This window comes from Pan paniscus, chromosome X, assembly GCF_029289425.2.
Source record: "Pan paniscus chromosome X, NHGRI_mPanPan1-v2.0_pri, whole genome shotgun sequence".
Lineage (NCBI taxonomy): Eukaryota > Metazoa > Chordata > Mammalia > Primates > Hominidae > Pan > Pan paniscus.
Genome location: NC_073272.2, coordinates 11761838 through 11783094, shown reverse-complemented (window position 1 = coordinate 11783094; position 21257 = coordinate 11761838). Strand labels below are relative to the sequence as shown.

Here is a 21257-nt window from a genome sequence, read left to right as displayed (position 1 = left end):
AAGCAAATGCCGACACCATTTTTCCTGTACAGCCTGCAGAACCACGAGCCAATTAAACCTCTTTTCTTTATAAACTACCCAGTCTCAGGTATTTTCTTTGTAGCAATGCAAGAACAGCCTAATGCATATGGCTTCGGATCTGAGGGTGATGTTCATACCAATTCCCGCCAAGGGTATGAAGGGTCACGGTTCTTAAGGAAGAGCAAGGGCTGCTGCTCTGAAATGGGAAATGAGTTCCAGTATGGGGAGACTCTGAGTGGCAGCTCTATGCATTGCCAGTAAGGTCTGGAATCAGCCCGGCAGCCATGGAGGCCCATTTCATGGCCTTCATCTTGCCTCCCTATAGCAGTGACTGAGCTTCTTGCCCTGGCTTCTTTCCTGAGGCTCCTTTTCTGGCCCAGTTGCAGGCCTGGTTTGTGGGGTAAAGAGAGTGACCCCACAGAACTATGCTAGCTCAACAGAAGCCAACCTTTGTGACCTCAGCCACACCTCCCAGTCCTTGTTCTACCGGGGCTGGGCCTTCTTGTTTCTTCCCAGTGGGGCAGCCACTCACATCCCAGAATGCCTTGCAGCTCTTTCTACCTACAATGCCAATCAAGCTAAGTAGCAGGTAAACTAAGGAAAAGTAGAAATCTAATTAGCTAGATTGTCCTTAGAAAATTCATGTTGGAGGCCGGGTGCAGTGGCTTATGCCTGTAATCCCAGAACTTTTGGAGGGCTTATCTCAGGGAGCACTTCTGTGTCAGAGCAGAGAGCACCTGCACACATGGTATATTTCTTTTATTTTCTTTTTCTTTTTTTTTTTCTGTCGCCTAGGCTGGAGTGCAGTGGCATGATCTCGGCTCACTGCAGCCTCCGCCTCCCGGGTTCAAGTGATTCTCCTGCCTCAGCTTCCCCAGTAGCTGGGATTACAGGTGCCCACCACCATGCCCAGCTAATTTTTCATATTTTTAGTAGAGATGGGGTTTCGCCATGTTGCCCAGGCTGGTCTTGAACTCCTGAGCTCAGGCAATCCACCTGCCTCAGTCTCCAAAAGGGCTAGGATTACAGGCGTGAGCCACCGGTGCCCAGCCTGATTGAGGCCTTTTAAACACCTCTGTTCAAACGAGAGCTGTGGACAATCAAGATGCACAGTAGATGGTGTGTGTCTCTTATATGTTATGCCACAGATCTTGGTGGCATCTCTCATGTGAAAGACATTAATGTTTGGTGAAGGAATTCATCAGCGAGTGAATGAGCTAAAGTTATCTGTCCCCTGAGTTGGCCTTAAGTATGATTTTGGATTGTAATCAACTAAGGGCCTTAGAAGTTACTCTGGATGCTAGTTAAACCACCCTTCAAGTTTGGGAGAAAAAGGCATTCCACAGCTCATGAAAGTCATACTTGCTGAGTGGGACCCTGGGAGCAGTTACCTAAATTTGTATAAACAAGACCTACGCTCCTAATACAAGTTACAAAACAAAACTATTTGTTGTATTAGTACAACAAAAGAGAAGAAATATTTAATGCTTCCCTGACAACTATAAATGCTGAGTGGAAAAAGTATCACTCTGCATGGGTTAAAAGTCTAAGAATGAATTAGATTTAACATACCCCCAGCAATCCTACTGTAAGATACCTAACCAAGAGAAATGGAAACTTGCATTCATGCATAAACCTAAATGCAAACGTACATAGTAGCTTTATTCATAATTGCACCATACTGGAAACAACCCCATGCAAATAAAACTGCTCTAAACATTCCTCAAAATGCAAAACTGAACTTGAACAAAGGAAAAGATATACTATGTACCATGTACCAGATGTACCGCGCTCTCCAATAAGGAAACTCAATATTATAAATGAGTAAATTATCCCTAAGTTAACATATAAACTTGACATGATCCTAATAAAAACATTAAGAGATTTTCCCCCCAGACTGGAGCAAGACAAGTTGATTACAAAATTTATATGGAAAAATAAGCAGAAATAATTAAGAAAATCCTAGGGGTGGAGCGGGAATAAGATACCAAATAACATACATATTATTTTAAAATAAGTCTCTGTGATAGCTAATTTTAGGTGTCAACTCAACTGCACTGAGGAATACATAGAGAGTTGGTAAAGCATTATTTCTGAGTGTCTTTGAAGATGTTTCCAGAGAGACTGGCGTGTGAGTCAGCAGACTGCGTAGGAAAGATCTTTGTGGGCAGGTACCATCCAATCAGCTGGGGCCCCAAACAGAACAAAAAAGACAGAGGAAAAACAAATTGTTTCTGTGTCTCTCTGTCTCTGTCTCTCTCCTTCTGTCTCTCCTGTGTGGGACACCCTTCTTCCCCTGCCCTTAAACATCAGAACTGCAGGTTTTCTGGCCTTTGGACTCTGAGATTTACATCAGCACCCCACCCCACTTATGTCAGCCTTTGGTCTTGGACTGAGAGTTACAGCTTAACCTAGTTCTGAAGCTTCTGATCTTGAGCAGTCACGCTACTGACATCCCAAGGTCTCCAGCTTGCAGACGGCCTGTATAACCATGTGAGCCAATTCCCCTAATAAATCTCTTCCCACATATCTGTTGGTATGTATATCTTTTATTGGTTCTGTCTCTCTGGAGAACCCTAACACAGTCTCTAAAACTTAAAACACTGTACTATGGGTACATGAATATACAAAGAGCGCTAAAGGAGTCAAACAGAATGTCCAGAAATTAGCCCAATATCTATGGAAATTTAGTGTATGAAGAAGATAGCATCTCAGTGGCTCACATCTGTAATCCTAGCACTTTGGGAGGCCGAGGTGGGTGGATCACCTGAGGCTAGGAGTTTGAGGCCAGCCTGGCCAACAAGGCAAAACCCTATCTCTACCAAAAACATAAAAATTAGCCAGGCATGGTGGTGCACGCCTGTAGTCCCAGGTACTTGGGAGGCTGAGGCAGGAGAATCACTTGAACCCGGGAGAGAGAGGTTGCAGTGAGCTGAGATTGCGCCACTGCACTCCAGCCTGGGTGACAGAGTGGGACTGTCTCAAAAAAAAAAAAAAAAAAAAAGATTTATCCTGTATGTCAAGACAAATTCCAAATGAATACAGTAAAAACAAAACCATTCAAGTAATGGGGGAAAAAAAATGAAGAAATACCTTTATCACATGAGAGTGGAAAAAACAGTCACCCCTCAGTATCCGTAGGGGATTTCTCCAGGACCTCCCCTGGATACCAAAATCTGCAGATGTCAAATCCCTGATGTAAAATGGTGTAATATTTACATATAACTTATGCACATCCTCCTGTATAGATGAAACCATCTCTAGATTACTTATAATACCTAATATAATGTAAATGCTATGTAAATAGTTGTTATAATGTATTTTTCAGGAAATAATGACAAGAAAAATAAGTCTATACATGTTCAGTATAGATGCAATTATTTTTCAATTTTTGTTTTTTGGAGACAGAGTTTCACTCTGTTACCCAGGCTAGAGTACAGTGGTATGATCTCAGTTCACCACAACCTCTGCCTCCCAGGTTCAAGGGATTCTCCTGCCTCATTCTCCTGAGCAGCTGCGATTATAGGTGTGTGCCACCATGCCCAGCTAATTTTTGTATTTTTAGTAGAGATGAGGTTTCACCATGTTGGCCAGGCCGGTCTCGAATTCCTGGCCTCAAGTGACCTGCCCGCCTTGGCCTTCCAAAGTGCTGGGATTACAGGCATGAACCACCACATCCATCCTCAAATATTTTTGATCCATGGTTGGTTGCATGCATGGATGGGGAACCCACAGATATGGAGGGCCAACTGTACACTTAAACTATGACTCAAATACCAGAAGCAATAAAATAAAGATTGGTAAATTTTACAGTAGGTAACCTTTACCCGCCCCCCCACCCCGCTTAAATCTGCATAACAAAAGATCCATAAAGTGCAAAACAAAAGATAAATTAAGAAAAGTATTTGTAACTGAGAGCACAAAGGGCTCTATAATATATTAAGAGCTCTTAAAAATCAAGCATACCAACAACTCAATAGAGGAATGGGTTAGAAACATGAGTAGGTATTGTAGCAGGCAGCTTGTGACATGGCCCTCAGAGGTCCTCACCTTCCTCACATTCACATCCTTCATTCCTTCTCATCGAGTGCAGGCTGGTTTAGCCACTCACTTCTAATGAATAGAAAGCAGCAAGAATGATGGGAGATGACTTCTGTGGTTAGGTTACAAAATGACTGTGGGCCAGGTGTAGTGGCTCATGCCTGTAATCCCAGCACTTTGGGAAGCTGAGGCAGAATTGCTTGAGCCCAGGAGCTCAAGACCAGTATGGACAACAAAGTGAGACCCTGTCTCTACACACAAAAAAATTTTTTTAATTAGCTGGGCATGGTTCTATGGGCCTGTAGTCTCAGCTCTTTGGGAGGCTGAGCTGGGAGGATTGCTTGAGCCCTGGGAGATTGAGGCTGCAGTGACCCATGACACAGTGAGACCCTGTCCCTTCCTTCTTGTTAGTACTCTCCTCCTTGCCAGCACTCTCTCTGGCCATCTCTCTTACTGCTCTGGTGAAGCCAGCTGCCATGCTGGGAGAAGTTCTGTGGAGATCCCCGTATGGCAAGAAACAAGAATCTGTTCCATCGCTTGCGAGGAACTAAGTGAATAAATCCTGCCAGCAACAATGTGTGCAAGCAATGGAGTGGATTCTCCCCCTCTGAGCCTTCAGATGAGACCACAGAGCAGCTTGGCATTTTGACTGCAGCTATGTGAGACAATGTGAAGCAGAAGCTGTGCCTAAATTCCTGATCCATAGAAGCTGTGAGATAATAATTGGGTGTTGCTTTAAGCCATTAAGTGCTAGGTTAATTTGTTACACAGCAATAGATAACTGACAGAGAACATTAAAAAAAAAAAAGACCTAAAACATTTCAAAAAATGTTCAACCTCACTAATAAAAGAAATACATGGCTGAGTGTGGTGCCTCACACCTGTAATCCCAGCACTCTGGGAGGCCGAGGCAAAAGGATTGCTTGAGCCCAGGAGTTTGAGACCAGCCTGGGCAATAGTGAGACCTCATTTCTAAATAACAAAACAACTCCCCCCCCACCCCGCCCAGAAATACACATTAAAAATGATGCTGAGATACCATTTCTCACCTACTATGTTGAAAAAAATTCAAAAGTTTTACAACATATTCTTTTGACAAGGCTGTGAGGAAGCCGACATTCTCATAGATTGCTCATAGGAGTGCAAAATGGGTCACTTTTATAGTGAAAAAATTTGCAATACGTTTTTAAAATTACAGATTTGCTTACCCTTTAATCCAGTAGCCCTAGGAATCTGTCCCAAAGATACACCAGCAAAATGCAAAAAGATGTATGCACAAAGTTACATACACAGACACACACGCATGCACATACATAACTGGTTGAGCAAACTAGGGTATATCCACACAATGGAATACTATGCAGCCATAAAAACAATGAGAAAATCTCTACACATTGATATAGAGCAATCTCCAGGAATTTATTGTCAGGTGAAAAAGCAAGGTGTCAAAAAATATATATATTATGATAGTATTTTGTAAGAAATGGAATAAACACACACCCTTCTATCTGCAAAAAAAAAAAAAAAAAGAAAAAACCCAAAAAACTGGAAAATGGACCAGAAATGTAAAAGTAACCTATGGTGAGAGAGAATATAATAGACACAGAAACATAAGTTTATTCAGATTTTTCTGAATAAATATGGTTATATTTTTGACTTCGAAAATTATGTAAATATTCCACATATTCAAAATGGAAACTATGTCAAAAAGACAAAGTTAATCCCATAGAAAATTACGTCAAAAAGACAAAAGTAATGATATTAAAACTAGAAAACAAACCAAAATGAATAAATTTAACTATTTATCAAATTAGTGACATAACCATAAAAAGAAAATCATTACAGGCCAGGCATTGTGGCTCACGCCTGTAATCTCAGCACTTTAGGAAGCCAAGGCTGGTGGATCTCTTGAGGCCAAGAGTTGAGACCAGCCTGGTCAACATGGTGAAACCTCGTCTCTACTAAAAATACAAAAATTAGCTAGGCATGGTGGCATACGCCTGTGGTCCCTGCTACTTGGGAGGCTGGGGCATGAGAATTGCTTGAACCTGAGAGGCAGTGGTTGCACAGTTGCAGTGAGCCGAGATCGCGCCACTGCATGCCAGCTTGGCGACAGAGTGAGACTCTGTCTCAAAAAAAAAAAAAGTTATATATCCTGGTTCTGTTCATTACAAAGACCTAAATGTAATGACAACTGAGTGAATAAGCACCACCAGTGCCCAAATTGTGGTTTCTAAATCCCCGTCTTCATCTGCAGGGCTCACTAAAGGAACTGCATAGCTGATTCAAGGTCTTGTGCCTGACATATACAAGATACACCTGGAAATCTTGTGGAGGGGTGAAAAAGCCTCAAAGGCTAATGGGGACTGCTAAAGGGCATGGGCTTCCTTTTTGGGGTGAAAATGTTCTGCAATTAGACAGTAGTGATGGTTGTACAACTCTGTGAATACATTAAAAAGTACTGAATTAGACACATTAAAGGGTGAATTTTACAGTCTGTGAATTATATTTCAAGAAAATGTTATTAAAATATTATTTAAATATTTCAATAACAAGACAAAAAAGTGTAATGGGAACTACATCACTGCCACCATGCAGATTATGGGAGTGACATTCATGAAACTGCTACATGATCTTCATGCGTGTAGAGTTTGCTGTGCTCCTGGGATAGCATTTCTGCAGTAAAATCCTTCCCTTTTAAGATATTAACATACTTTTTAGTCATGTTTCTTGAAAGAATGGAAAATGACTTCAGTATCAATTCAATTTTATTAAATTTCCTATTTTTTCTTAAACCTTCAATGTAGAAACCAATACTCAAAGCTGTTTAATAAAACGGGTTTCAGCATAATATATCTGTGCTCATTAATATTCTAGGAAGGTTTTTAACTGGTAAAGTTAATTTGTTTAAAAAATAAGCTGAAGATTGGGAGGCTGAGGCAGGAGAATGGTGTGAACCCGGGAGGCGGAGCTTGCAGTGAGCCGAGATTGCGCCACTGAGCTCTAGCCTGGGCGACAGGGCGAAACTCTGTCTCAAAAAAAAGAAAAATAAGCTGAAGATTATGAGATGAGGGAATTTCTAGACTGTACCTGAAAAAAATAATTTTGGGGGCTGGGTGTGGTGGCTTACACCTGTAATCCCAGCACTTTGGGAGGCTGAGGCAGGTGGATCACCTGAGGTCAGGAGTTCGAGATCAGCCTAACCAATATGGTGAAACCCTGTCTCTACTAAAAATACAAAAATTAGCTGTGTGTGGTGGTGTGCACCTGTAATCCCAGCTACTCAGGAGGCTGAGACAGGAGAATTGCTTAAACCTGGGAGGCGGAGGTTGCAGTGAGCCAAGATCGTGCCACTGCACTCCAGCCTGGGTGACAGAGGGAGTCTCCATCTCAAAAAAAAAAAAAGAAAAAATAATTTTTGGAAATTGTCACTTATTTTGAAAATGAAATCGAAGATTAGGTTCCAAGAGAGTTTTGAGAACCTGTGCATAATTTGTGTGTATGGACATTCTTCTGGGAGAATTTCCGTGAGGTTACAAACCACTGGTATAAAAGGTAATTAGATGTAGAGTAAATAAGTAAATAAATATGCTTGAATTTCAATCTCTCTCTCTATCACTTGATGAATGTAGTAAGTAGTATTGTTGATATGTCCTTCTCTTTACCATTTTGTTCTTTAGGAAAATTATTTAGTAGAGTGAATTTTATTGATAAAGTGAAGAGTTGTTTGAGGTAAATAGTAATGTTAGGATTGTCCTGAATAAAGAGGCTTTTTTAATCCTAAAAAAAAAAAAACGATGGGGACATGTCAAAGGACACACATGTCACCATGGCTCTACTGCCAAAGATGGGACAATTTGATCATAAAAAGGAAGGATGAATGCAATTGAGTGAAACATATGGAACATATAAAAACCCACAGGTTACTGTTACAAACATTTATGAGATAACTAGGGAAATGTGAACACTGACTATTTGAATATATTAATAAATGACTGGCCAGGCATGGTGGCTCATGCCTGTAATCCTAGCACTTTGGGAGGCCGAGGTGGGCAGATTGCTCGAGCCCAAAACTTCGAGACCAGCCTGTGCAATATAGTGAGACACCCATCTCAATTTGTTTACATATATTTTTTCATTTAAAAAATAAAAACGAATTTAAAAAAGAAGTTAACTTTTTGGTGTGATTGTGGCAATGTGGTTATGTTAAAGAGAATAAGAGGACTGGGCACGGTGGCTCATGCCTGTAATCCCAGCACTTTGGGAGGCCGGGTCAGGAGATCGCGACCATCCTGGCCAATACAGTGAAACCCCGTCTCCACTAAAAATACAAAAAATTAGCTGGGCATGGTGGCACGCGCCTGTAATCCCAGTCACTCGGGAGGCTGAGGCAGGAGAATCACTTGAACTCGAGAGGTGGAGGTTGCAGTGAGCAGAGATCACGCCACTGCACTCCAGCCTGGTGACAGAGTGAGACTCCAAAAAAAAAAAAAAAAGAGTAAGAGGTCTGTATCTTTGAGAGATACATATAGAAGTATTTGTGGATACAATAACATATTGCCAGGGATTTATTTAAAATCATCCATGGTGGAGACAGGACAGGGAGTAAGGGTAGGGCTGAAACACGGCTGGTCGGATATTGATAATGATTGAGGCTGAGGCCGTAGCCTCTCTACTTTGTAATGCACTTGAAAATTTCCAAAATAAAAACACAGAAACAATTTCATGAGTTCAGGCCGAGGCAGGCAGATAGCTTGAGCTCAGGAGTTCGAGACCAGCCTGGGCAACACGGTGAAATGCTGTCTCTACAAAATACAAAATCCAGCTTGGCATGGTGGCGTGCACCTGTAGTCCCAGCTACTCTCCAGGTTGAGGTTGGAGGATCACTTGAGCTTGGGAGGTGGAGGTTGCAGTGAGCTAAGATTGCACCACTGCACTCCAGCTGGGCGACATTGAGACCCTGTCTCAAAAACAGAAAAAAAAAAAACAACAGAAATAGTAAAAACAACCAATACATTGGTCAACCCTAATTCTCCTTTTTCACTCTAGAAATCAACAATTGGAGAAAAGAACGAAGCATTTACTCTCCCTTTTTTTGGGTGTGCACTGAATTTTAGAGTAACCAAATAGCCATAGTTGATGAGGGAAAACTTTTTTTTTTTAGAGATGGGGTCTCGCCCAGGCTGGTCTCCAACTCTTGGGCTCAAGAGAGTCTCCCACCTCAGCCTCCCAAGTAGCTGGGACCATAGACCCTCACACAAAAGCATCCCAGCTGATATATCTGGCTAGAATGTTCACATTAGAAAGTCACCACTTGCAGCTTTGGGAGGTCGAGACAGGAGGATTGCTTGAGGACAGGAGTGGGAGACCAGCCTGGGCAACATGGTGAGATCCCATCTCTACAAAAACTTATTAGAAATTAGCTGGGCATGGTGGCACACACCTCCCGTCCCAGCTACTTGGAAGGCTAAGGCGGGAGGGTTGTGGGTGGCTTGAGCTCAAGAGTGTGAGATTACGGTGACCCATGATCCTACCACTGCACTCTAACCTGGGCGACAGAGATTCCTGTAGGAAGAAGGGAGGGAGGGAAGTAGGGAGGGAGAGAAGGAGGAGAGGAGGGAGGGAGGGAAGGAGAAAAGGAGGGAGGACGAGAAGGAGGGAAGAGGGGAGGGGAAGAAGAGAAGGAAGGAAGGAGGGAGGGAGAGAAGGAGGGAAGGAGGGAAGGAGGGAGAGATGGAGAGAGGGAAGGAGGGAAAGAGAAACAGAAGGAAAGAATTAGGGAAGGAGGGAAGAAGAGAAGGATGGAAGAAGAGAAAGAGGGAAGAAGGGAGAAAGAGAAGGAGGAAAAAGGGAGGGAGAGGAGGGGAGGGAGGGAGGGATGGAATGAAGGAGGAACAGAGGGAGGTGGGGAGAGAGGAAGAGAAAAAGAGAAGGAGGGAAGGAGGGAGGGAGAGAATGAAAAGAGGAAAGGAGGGAAGGAAGGAAGGGAGAGAGGGAAGAAGGGAAGGAAGGGAACGAGGGAGAGAGGGAGGGGGAGGGATGGAAGAAAGGAAAGGTCACCACTCGCAATCCTCAGTGCGATAATTTATTCAAACAAGGACCATCAATAGATGAAACCATTAGGGTTGGGTGGAAGTTTTATGAAGCAACTTACAAAAGGGATCAGGCGTTCCCTTCATGGATCCACTGATCAATGTTAGCATCACTGAAAGGGATAATGACCATGTACCCCTGGCATAGTGCAGTCAGCAGGAAGTACGTGGTACCACCTTTGAAATACTCTTCCTGAGAACTGACCAGGACTCTAATCAAGCCTCTAGAGGTAACGAGTTAAATTAATCCACTTTCTTCAGCAAATCAAAATCATTTATTAAAAAGGCACATGAGGTCAGGCACGGTGGTTCTCACATGTAATCTCAGTGCTTGGGAGGCTGAGGCAAGAGGATCGCTTGAGCCCAGGAGTTCAAGACCTGCCTGGGCAACATGGCAAGACCTCATCTTTATAAAAATACAAAACATTAGGCGGGCATGGTGGTGCACGCTTGTAGTCCCATCTACTTTGGAGGTTGAGGTGGGAGGCTCACCAGAGCCTGGAGGTCAAGGCTGCACCAATCCTTGATCATGCCACTGCACTCCAACCTGGGTGACAGAGTGAGACCCTGCCTCAGGGAAAAAAAAAAAAAAAAAAAGGCAGAGGGGTTGCTCTGTGTGTGTGTGTGTGTGTGTGCGCGCGCGTGCACTGGGGGAGTGTTTTAGATGGACACTTCAGAGGCAGAGTGAGCACTTTGTGTGGGACAAATAAAACTACAGAATTATTTTTAAGGCATCTAAACATTCTGACTATTTCATAATGAGGAATAACTGCTCAGTTTTTTACATATATGGTTATGTGAGAAGTGTCCACTTTTAAAGAGTATATGGGGATGAAGGGACATGGTGTCTGGGACATGGTGTCTGGGGTTTGCTTTAAAATACTTAGGATAAATAGGCCGGGCGCAGTGGCTCACACCTGTAATCTCAGCACTTTGGGAGGCCGAGGCAGGCGGATCACTTGAGGCCAGGAGTTTGAGACCAGCCTGGCCAACATGGTAAAACCCCAATATTTGTAAAAATACAAAAATTAGCCAGGCATGGTGGCAGGTGCCTGTAATCCCAGCTGTTCGGGAGGCTGAGGAAGGAGAATCGCTTGAACCTGGGAGGCAGAGGTTGCAGTGAGCTAAAATCACGCCACCGCACTCAAGTCCAGGCGACAGAGCAAGACTCTGTCTCAAAAAAAAAAAAAAAACTTGGGAAAAAGAAACATAGATTAGAAAGGTAAAAGAATGGAAAGAGAAAGCAGAAGTGCCCTAATCTCAGTAACTGTGGAGTCTGGCAATGGGTGTGTGGAGATTCCTTATGCTATCCTCTCTACTTTTGCACATTTTAGAAAACTTTATATGGTAGGGAGATGTTATTACCATGACATAGAAAATAAGGTCCATTCTTGGTTTTTTGTTTATTGGAGTTTTTTTAAAGAGACAGGGTCTTGTTATATGGCCCAGGCTGGAGTGCAGTGGTGCCATCACGTCTCACTGGAGCTTCCAACTCCTGGGCTCAAGTGATCCTCCCACTTCAGCCTCCCAAGTAACTAGAATCACAGCCACGCACCACCACACCCAGCTATTTTTTTTTTTTCTTGTAGAGACCAGGTCTTGCTATGCTGCCCAGGCTGGTCTTGAACTCCTGGCCTCAAGTGATCCTCCCACTTCGGCCTCCCAAAGTGCTGGGATTACAGGCGTAAGTCACCATGCCTGGCCTATGATTGTTTGTAGCAAAAGTTTAAGAGGGAAATGTGAGAAGTTAATGTACTCAGAAACTCTTATTTCCCTACTCTTAGTTTACAGGGTTGATTATTTGCTTTAGCCAACAATAATTAAAATTCAGATGCAATAAGACCAACTGGCAGGTGGGAAGACTTTTAAATAAAAGTTCTCAATTCAACCAACAAATCAGTGAGCCACATTCAGATACACAAGATAACAGAAGGAGGCAGTTGGCCACCTTCTGTCCCAAACTATCCATGCCATGGTCTTGAGTCGTTGGAAATATTTGGTAGAGCATGCTAATAACATTTTCCATAAACTCCCAGAAATCTTAGATTTGCAAAGCCAATGCAACCAGGAAATTCACATTTCTGAAATACCAGGATGCACTTGGCCGTACGGGGGACATTTGTAAAACAGAGAAAACATCCCAGTTAACAGCATCGGCAAGACACCTATCCCTGCCACTTGAATGGCAGTGCCAACTTCCTGCACATCTGGCTTGAAGGGCATTTGGAGAGATGGCAGGAAGGTGATCCCCTGTGAGTTTATGACGGCATCATAGTTCTGGAGCACAGCAGTTAAGTTAAAGACACCAGCAGCAATGTTGAGAATTCCTGAAACAACGAATGAATTGTAGGTGTCCTCCTCAAACATTCTCATGGACATGTTTCTAAGTGCAAACATGTTAAAGGCTCTCCCGAAGAATCCGAAAATGCTGGCAGTCAGTAGGAAGCGTTGAGCCATGGAAATTTCAAAAGGGAGAAAGGTGTCCTGGTAGCTGTATCGGTAACAAAATTTGGTTGTGGTGCTGTTGGTGCGATGCCGGTAAATGCAGACTCTAAATATTCCCACGCAGGCGATTCCAGGGGGGTAGAGCGAGGTGTCTTTCATGTACCATATTCGCCACTCCACGAGGCCCGTGGACGTAGAGGAGAGGATCCATCCTATGGTGGTAAGGGCGAAGACTGAAAATTGGCAGTCGGCACTGTTGCAGAACCAGACCATGGTGGCAGCGCACCCAGGAAACTACAAACAAATACAGAGCATGGTGAGCGGGGGGACCCTGGGACCTGGGACAGCCTCCCATGGGTGAGTAGCGCCAAGAGGGAGGTGTTGTATTGGAGAAAGGAGACACTAGACCCTCTAGATCTGCTGGTGGGAGTGCAGTCTGAGCAAACTTTGTGCAGGGCCGCTCCGCGATATTTCCCGAAAGCTTTAAAATGCACACACCTTCAGACTGGCAGTTCCACTTCTGGGCATTGGTGCAAAGACATGAATAAGGTCGGCCACAAATATGTAGCCACAAAGATGGTCCTCACAGCATTGCTTGTAATATTGGAAACCGGGGAACAACGTCAAGTCCAACAACAGGGCTTGGTGAAGGAATTTATGCTATGTCCACGCGATGGAGCTATACGCCAACATTGACAATACAAATGGAATCATACAAGGTATAAGAGTTTTGTGTGGCTCTTTTCACATGGCACGTTTCCAAGGGTCATCCATGTTGCAGCAGGTATGAGAAGGTTGTCCCTTTTCATTGCTGAATGGTGTTCCATTGTGTGGGTAGACCACAGTTTGTTCATTCATCAGCTTTTGGACATTTGGGTTGGTGCCATGTTTTGGCCATTATAAACTATGCTGTCATGAACACTTGAATATAAAAGTTTGTATGGGCATATGTCCTTGTTTATCTGGTGTAGATGCCTAGGAGTGAAATTGGTGGTTCATATGTTAAGTGCGCATTTAACTTTTTATAAATTGCTCAACTGTTTTCCCACGTGGCTGCACCATTTTATATTCCCACCAGCAATGATGGAGGTTCCAGTTTCTTCATATTTTCTCCAACATTTGGTATTTTTAATGTTTTTCATGACAGCCATTCTAGTTGACATTCTGTGTGACCAAAAGGGAGGTGTCCGTAATATTTCAAATACAAATTACATGTTTCAAAATAATATGTACGATATAATCATAGATACAAATCGAACTGAAAATCTATATCCTAAGCTATTAGGAGACATTTTTAATTGGGTTTGAGAGATTCTGAGTTTTTTTCTAAGCTATTTGGATTGTGAAGGGTCACACACATATGGAAAAGCACACAAGTGTGCAGCTCAATGAATGATGGTGGGGTGAACACCCATGGAGCCAGCATTTCATTTCAGATACACAATATTCCCACTTCCTTGCTTGCTTTCATAGTTTTGTCATCTCAGCATGCATCCCCACACATCTTACTTCTATTTTGCCTGTTTTTCAAAATGGGGATCATACGGTCAATGCTTTTGTGTGACTGGTTTCTTTCACGCAATGTTGTGTCCATTTATGACACTCAGATTGTAATTTTTTAAAGGTGCCTGGCTGTTCAGTATTTTCAAATATTTCTGCAATAAGCATGATTATTTAAAATAAGAAAACAATAAAAAATATTTCACAAGACAGTTGTCTCGGGAAACTTGCTTGAGCCGAGGAGTTTGAGACCAGCCTGGGCAGCATAGCAAGACCATGTCTCCAATAAAATGTTGTCAAGCAATGGAAGATTCATTAGTTTGAGTACATAAATACACTTTACTACCTAGTATATGTTAAAATGAAGCCAATCATTTATTATAATACTTTGCAGATAGTAAAGTAGAAAAAGATTTAGTAACGTGAGAAAATGTCCATGGTGGGTTGAATCTAAAATGCAGATAACAAACTCGTTAGTATCTATAGTAGTATCATCTTATTTTTGCCTATCATAAAATATGCTGGGAAGACAAAACAAGATGCATCTGAATATTAGGATTACTGGTGATTTCTCTTTTCATGTCTTAAGGTCTATTACTTTTTTAATTGGAAAAAATGGTGAGCATACAGAGACACAAACATAAAAGTGTATTAATTAATTATTATCAAGAGTAAGGCCAGGCATGGTGGCTCACACCTGTAATCCCAGCATTTTGGGAGGCCGAATAGGGCAGATCTCTTGAGGTCAGGAGTTTGAGCCTGGCTTGGCCAACATGGTGAAACCCCATCTCTGCTAAAAATACAAAAATTAGCCGGGCATGGTGGTGCACGCCTGTAGTCCCAGCTACTCAGGAGGCTGAGGCAGGAGAATCGCTTGAACTCGGGAGTTGTAGGCTGCAGTAAGCAGAGATAGCGCCACTGCACTCCAGCCTGGGCAACAGAGCCAGACTCCGCCTAAAAAAAATTATTATCAAGAGTAATAAAAACATGGCTGTCTCCTGACCCAATCTCCTATTTCTTGGAACCAATTCTAGTGGACAAATCAGAGAAGTGGGATCAAAGTGTCTGGGCACTGATGCTCACCAGGGGTGTTGTTGACACTAGGAATAAGAGAAATCTGGAGACAAGTAATATGTGAAGCAATACGGATGCTTAAGTACATTTCATAATTCCAGGTGATATAGCATACTATTCAACCATTTACAATGAAGTCTTCAAAAGCATTTTAGTGACAGGAAATTGTCACTGTTTGCTAAGTGGGAAAAGGATGCAAAAGAATGTATAAATATACATGTTGTTTTATATATATATGCGTTTGTGTGTCTCCTTGTGTGTTTGTGTTTGTGTGTGTTGTGTATTTGTCTGTGTCTCCTTGTGTGTGTTTGTGTGTGTCTCCTTGTGTGTGTTGTGTATTTGTCTGTGTCTCCTTGTGTGTGTTGTGTATTTGTCTGTGTCTCCTTGTGTGTGTTTGTGTGTGTCTCCTTGTGTGTGTTCTGTATTTGTCTGTGTCTCCTTGTGTGTGTTGTGTATTTGTCTGTGTCTCCTTGTGTGTTTGTGTGTGTCTCCTTGTGTGTGTGTCTGTTGTGTATTTGTGTGTCTCCCTGTGTGTGTTTGTGTGTCTCCTTGTGTGTGTTTGTGTTTGTGTGTGTGTGTGTAGTTGTATGCCCCCAGTTTTGTTTTTAAAAGACACCCACATGTATATGCAGAAAACTTTGAAAGGCTCTCCTGGGTGCTGGGAAGGGTACAGAGGAGTAGCTCACATACCTCTCCCCGACTTCCCAAGGAAGATCCACTCTGGAAAGAGACACTCATTTTTAAGTGATGAATAAAGATGGGATAAAATAGACATTGTGAGTGGAAGGAAGGAAGGAAGGAAGGAAGGGGGAGGGAGGGAGAGAGAAATGGAAGGGGAGGAGGGAGGGAGGGAGGGAAGGAGGGAGGAAGGAAGGAAAGAGTTGCTGGAGAACATTGAGGGTCTGAACTTTATCGGGGAGGCATGCTGGGGAGGGATGGGTCAGAGGTTGTTCCAGGCTGATGTCAGAAATCCCTCCTAACGGCCGGAACATTCCTGGCGGATGCCACATTTATAGTAATCATTCTTTTTGGCAAGATATTCTTGAACAAATGATGATGATTATTATTAGAGAGAGGGTCTCTGTCTCCCAGATTGGAGTGCAGTGAAGTGATCATAGCTCAATCAGCCTCAACCTGCTGGGCAAAAACCATCCTCCCACCTCAGCCTCCCAAGTAGCTGGGACCACAGGCGTGTCCCACTACACTCAGCTAATTTCTTTCTGTATTTTTTTGTAGAGATGGGGGTCTTGTTATGTTGCCCAGGCTGGTCTCGAACTCCTGGGTTCAAGTGATCCTCCCACCTCGGCCTCCCAAAGTGCTAGGATTATAGGCATGAACCACTGTGCCTGGTTCAATAACTGCATTTCAAAATAAGTGTAATCCCGGGCACCTTGTTTTTGCATCTTTTCTGGAAAAAGGTCCGTAGGCTTCGCTAGGTATCACACAGGTTCATACACAAAAGAGATATATATCCTTTTTCGGCATATTTCGAGATGGCTCTTCAGAGAAGATGCAGACACAGGAACAGCCCTGTGTGGAGACAAAAGTGACTCCATCTTGGATGCTAATCCAGCAGTGTTGACTTTTGATTAACCCCAGTCCTGTGAAGGCCTCCTGATTCCTACTTTATTTACCGTCCTTAGTGTAAGAACATACACTCACTATAAATATAAAAATTTTTTTTGAGACAGAGTCTTGCTCTGTTGCCCAAGGCTGGAGTGCAGTGGTGTGTGATCTCCACTCACTGCAAGCCTTCCTGGGTTCCAGCGAGTCTCCTGCGTTAGCCTCCCGAGTAGCTGGGATTACAGGCATGTGCCACCACGCCCAGCTAATTTTTTTTGTATTTTTAGTAGAGACAGGGTTTCGCCATGTTGGCCAGGCTGGTCTTGAACTCCTGACCTCAGGTGATCCACCCTCCTCGGCCCCAAAGTGCTGGGATTACAGGCGTGAGCCATCACACCCAGCCAGCTACTATTTTAAAGAAACAAAATAACAAGTGTTGGCAAGGATGTGGAGAAATGGGATCCTTAGTACATTGTTGATAGGAATGTAAAATGGTGCAGATGCTGTGGAAAACAGTATGGCAATTCCTTAAAAAAGTAAAAAAACAGATGCCACCTGATAAAGCAATTCACCTTCTGGGCAGATACCCAAAAGAAGTGAAAGCAGGGTCTTGACCAGTTATTGGCACACCCATGTTCATAGCAGCTCATTCACAGTAGCCAAAAGGCAGAAGCCACTCAAGTGTCCATTGACAGATGAATGGATAAGCAACACGTGATCTATCCATACCATGGAATATTATTCAGCCTTAAAAAGGTAGGAAAATCATCCAGGCACAGTGGCTCACACCTTTAATCCCAGCACTTTGGGAGGCTGAGGTGGGAGGAGGATTGCTTGAGCCCAGGAGTTTAAGTCCAGTCTGGGCAACATAGTGAAACCCCATCTCTACAAAAATTAGCCAGGCTTGGTAGTGCACACCTATAGTCCCAGCTACCTGGGAGGAGGCTGAGGTGGGAGGATCACCTGAGCCTGGGAGTTCGAGGTTGCAGTGAGCCATGATCTCACTGCACTCCAGCCTGGGCAACAGAGCGAGACCCTGTCTCACAAAAAAGGAAAAAAGCGCCTGGTGCGTGGCTCATGCCTGTAATCCCAGCACTTTGGGACGCCGAGGTGGGTGGATCACCTGAGGTCAGGAGTTCGAGACCAGCCTGGTCAACATGGTGAAACCCTGTGTCTACTAAAAATACAAAAATTAGCTGGGCATGGTGGTGTGCACCTGTAGTCCCAGCAACTCAGGAGGCTGAGGCAGGAGAATCACTTGAACCCAGGAGGCGGAGGTTGCAGTGAGCCGAGATTGCGCCACTGCACTCCAGCCTGGGCGACAGAGCAAGACTCCATCTCAAAACAACAACAATAACAACAACAACAACAACAACAAAACTAAACTGAACAAAGAATTGTCATGTGATCCAGGGGGCCATGAGTGGTGGCTCACACCTGTAATGCCAGCACTTTGGGAGGCTGAGGCGGTGGATCAGATCACCTGAGGTGAGGAGTTCGAGACCAGCCTGGCCAACATGGTGAAATCCTGTCTCTAGCAGAAAAAAAAAAAAATTAGCTGGGTGTGGTGGTGTGTGCCTGTAGTCCCAGCTACTCGGGAGGCTGAGGCACAAGAATTGCTTGAACCCGAGAGGCGGAGGTTGCAGTGAGCCGAGATTACACCACTGCACTCCAGCCTGGGTGACAGAGGGAGATTTCCTCTTAGAAAAAAAAAAAAAAAAGAATTGCTATGTGATCCAGCAATTCCATTTCTGGGTATATACTCAAAAAGATGGGACAGCAGGGACTCAAAGACATATTTCGACACCCATGTTAATAGCAACATTATTCACAGTAACCAAAGGTGGAAACAACCCAAGTGCCCACCCACAGACAACGGAAGCCAAATGTGGTCTATACCGACACCAGAAATACGATTTCTATCCACAGTCTCAAAAAGGAAGTTCTGACACAGGCTACCACACAAACGAACCTCGAAGACATTACACTGAGTGAAAGAAGCCAGTCACAAAAGGACAAAAACTGTCTGGCTACCCATATGGGAGGTACCTGTAATAGAGAGTCAAATTCATAGACAGAAAGTAGGTGGTGGTTGCCAGGCGCTGGCGGGAACTAAAGGGGAGTTCATGTTTCACAGGGACAGAGTTTCATTTGGGGAAGATAAAAAGTTCTGGAGGTGGACAGTGGTGACAGTTACCCAACAATTACATGTACTTACTGCCATTGAACTGTACACTTAAATGGCTAAAATGGTCAATTTTATGTTATATATACTTTACCACAATAAAAAAATAAATACACAATAAAGAAGGAATGAACCTCCGCTACCTAGCGACGTGGTCTTCGCATGAACCGGTGGCTTGAGGGGAGGGCAGTCAGCTCACCTGGCCAGCGGGGCCGACATGGACACAGCTCCTCTCGGATGTCCTGCCTAGTTCTTCAGCACCGGCTTCTTGGTCCAGGCAGCTGGGAGTTCTCATCAACACGGTAGCCATGGTTTCCAGTTCTGAGGCCCTCCCTCAATGTTCTGTTCTGTTCCCACATTCCACCAGTCACCCTGCTCATCCAGGTGTCAGTCCTAGGTCCTGAGGTCACTGCAGCCACCACCCTTTAGTTGCTTCATTTGCTTCATCATGTAGCCTCTTTTGCTCTGTCAGCCTTTGGAGGGTAGGTGTGTTTGCTAATACACCTGCAGGGTCCACTCCAACATTCGTATGGGCTCCTAATTTCTCTCTCCCCACCAGCCCTAGAACTGGTGTCTAACTCATATCACCTGCAGGTAATGCTTTTTTTTTTTTAAGACGGAGTTTCACTCTTGTCACCCAGCATGGAGTGCAATGGCGTGATCTCAGCTCACCGCAACCTCCGGCTCCTGGGTCCAAGCGATTCTCCTGCCTCAGCCTCCTGAGTAGCTGGAATTACAGGCACCTGCCACCACGCCCAGCTAATTTTTTCATATTTTTAGTAGAGATGGGGTTTCACTATGTTGGCCAGGCTGGTCTCGAACTCCTGACCTCGTGATCCGCCCACCTCGGCCTCCCAAAGTGCTGGAATTATAGGCGTGAGCCACTGTGCCTGGCCGACATTTTTTTTTAAGCAGTGGTAATATATAAGTACAGGTGTTAGCAGAAGTGGCACCCACCTGGATGAGATTGAGTTGTGAAGGCCACTGACAACCCATGTATTAGGAAAGACACCATTAATTTTATTTTTTTGAGACAAGGTCTCACTCTCCCTCAGGCTGGAGTACAGTGGCAAAACTACAACTCACTGCAGCCTCAGTCAACCTCCTGGGCTCAAGAGATCCTTCCTCCTCAGCCTCTCAAGTAGCTGGGACCACAGGCACGCACTACCATGCCTGGTTAATTTTTGTATTTTTTGTAGAGATGGAGTCTCGCTTTGTTGTCCAAGCTGGTCTTCAACTCCTGGACTCGGGCGATCTGCCTGTCTCACCCTCCCAAAATGTTGGGATTACAGGAGCGAGCCACCGCGCCAGCTGGGAAAGACACTGTTAGTTCATGGGAAATGACCTTTTTCTAGCTAAGTCTTGAATTACAGGCTTGTTGGAACAGTTTCGGTAGGTAAGACAAGTGGAAGATGTGGAGTGTGTGAAACTGACCTGCTAAGACTGGGGACAGCTTCAAATGGAACCTGTGTAAGAAATGAGGCTGCCAAAAGGCAAACGATGCCAGCTACCCAGTATGTAGGACTAAACATTACACGGAAGTCAAAATCCCACTGGACTCCTTTGCTTACAGGGTTTCCACAAGAAGGAATTTATTCTGAGCAAATGAGCAGAGATGTGTGCAAAGATCTAAGTGCAAAGCACACCCAATGAACTCTGTAACTGAGGTTACAACTGGGACAAAAAGGCAAAATCCTAAAACCACACTTAGAGAACCGTTCAGTAAACCATTTTATATCCTTATAATGGGATATCACACCAAAATTCAATACTATGTTGAAGAATAATTAAGGAAAACGTTCCCAATACTGCTAAGTAAAAAGCAGATTTCAAAAATATTATTATATAATCCTGTTTCCTTAAAAAAAGCAAAAGGAAAAAGGAGACAGGGAGGGAGGAAAAGAATGGAGGGAGGGAGGAAGGGAAAGAGGGAGAGAAAGACGGAGGGAAGGAGAGAGTGAGGGGAGGAATGGGGGAAGGAAGGAAGGAAGGTGGGAAGGAGGGAGGGCAGGAAGGAAGGAAGGGGGTACGTGGCTATGTTGCCTTCCATGGCAAAACAGGCTTTGCAGCTGTGATGGAATCGAGGATCCTGCTGTGGGGAGATGATCCCGGCTTATCCAGGTGGGCTAGTGTCATCACAAGGGTTCTTGTGTGAGGGAGGCAAGAGGGTCAGGGAGGGAAATGAGATGATAGAAGGAGGGTCAGGGAGAGACTGGAAGACGCTAGACTGCTGGCTTTGCGGATGGAGGAAGGGGTCGTGAGACCAGAAATGGGGTGGCCTCCAGATACTAGACAGGCAAGAAACCAATTCTCCCTGGAGCTTCCAGAAAGGAACA

The 21257-nt window shown here is 44.1% G+C and overlaps 1 protein-coding gene across 2 annotated transcripts; it reads right to left on the bottom strand.

Annotated features, from left to right (window-relative positions):
- Positions 1–10011: 10011 nt before the first annotated feature.
- Positions 10012–20419, bottom strand: CLDN34 (claudin 34). 2 transcript variants are annotated; one of them, XM_055106599.1, is made up of 2 exons: positions 19065–20419; positions 10012–13763 (listed from the first exon to the last, which is right to left on the bottom strand). In XM_055106599.1, the coding sequence occupies exon 2, from the start codon at positions 12870–12872 to the stop codon at positions 12228–12230; it is 645 nt and encodes a 214-aa protein (XP_054962574.1). In that variant the 5' UTR covers positions 12873–13763; positions 19065–20419; the 3' UTR covers positions 10012–12227. The 2 variants fall into 2 exon arrangements, with proteins under 2 accessions (XP_054962574.1, XP_003811996.2); XM_003811948.5 differs by having other exon boundaries at positions 10012–12893; positions 19121–20419.
- Between the last annotated feature and the right edge of the window lie 838 nt (positions 20420–21257).

Bases quoted from the DNA above. Each gene is read 5' to 3' on its own strand.
- CLDN34 (XM_003811948.5), bottom strand. From the start codon at position 19,231: ATGGCTACCGTGTTGATGAGAACTCCCAGCTGCCTGGACCAAGAAGCC. The intron at 12,894-19,120 runs GTGAGCTGACTG...ATTTGTTTGTAG, and splicing joins ATGTCGGCCCCGCTGGCCAG to TTTCCTGGGTGCGCTGCCAC.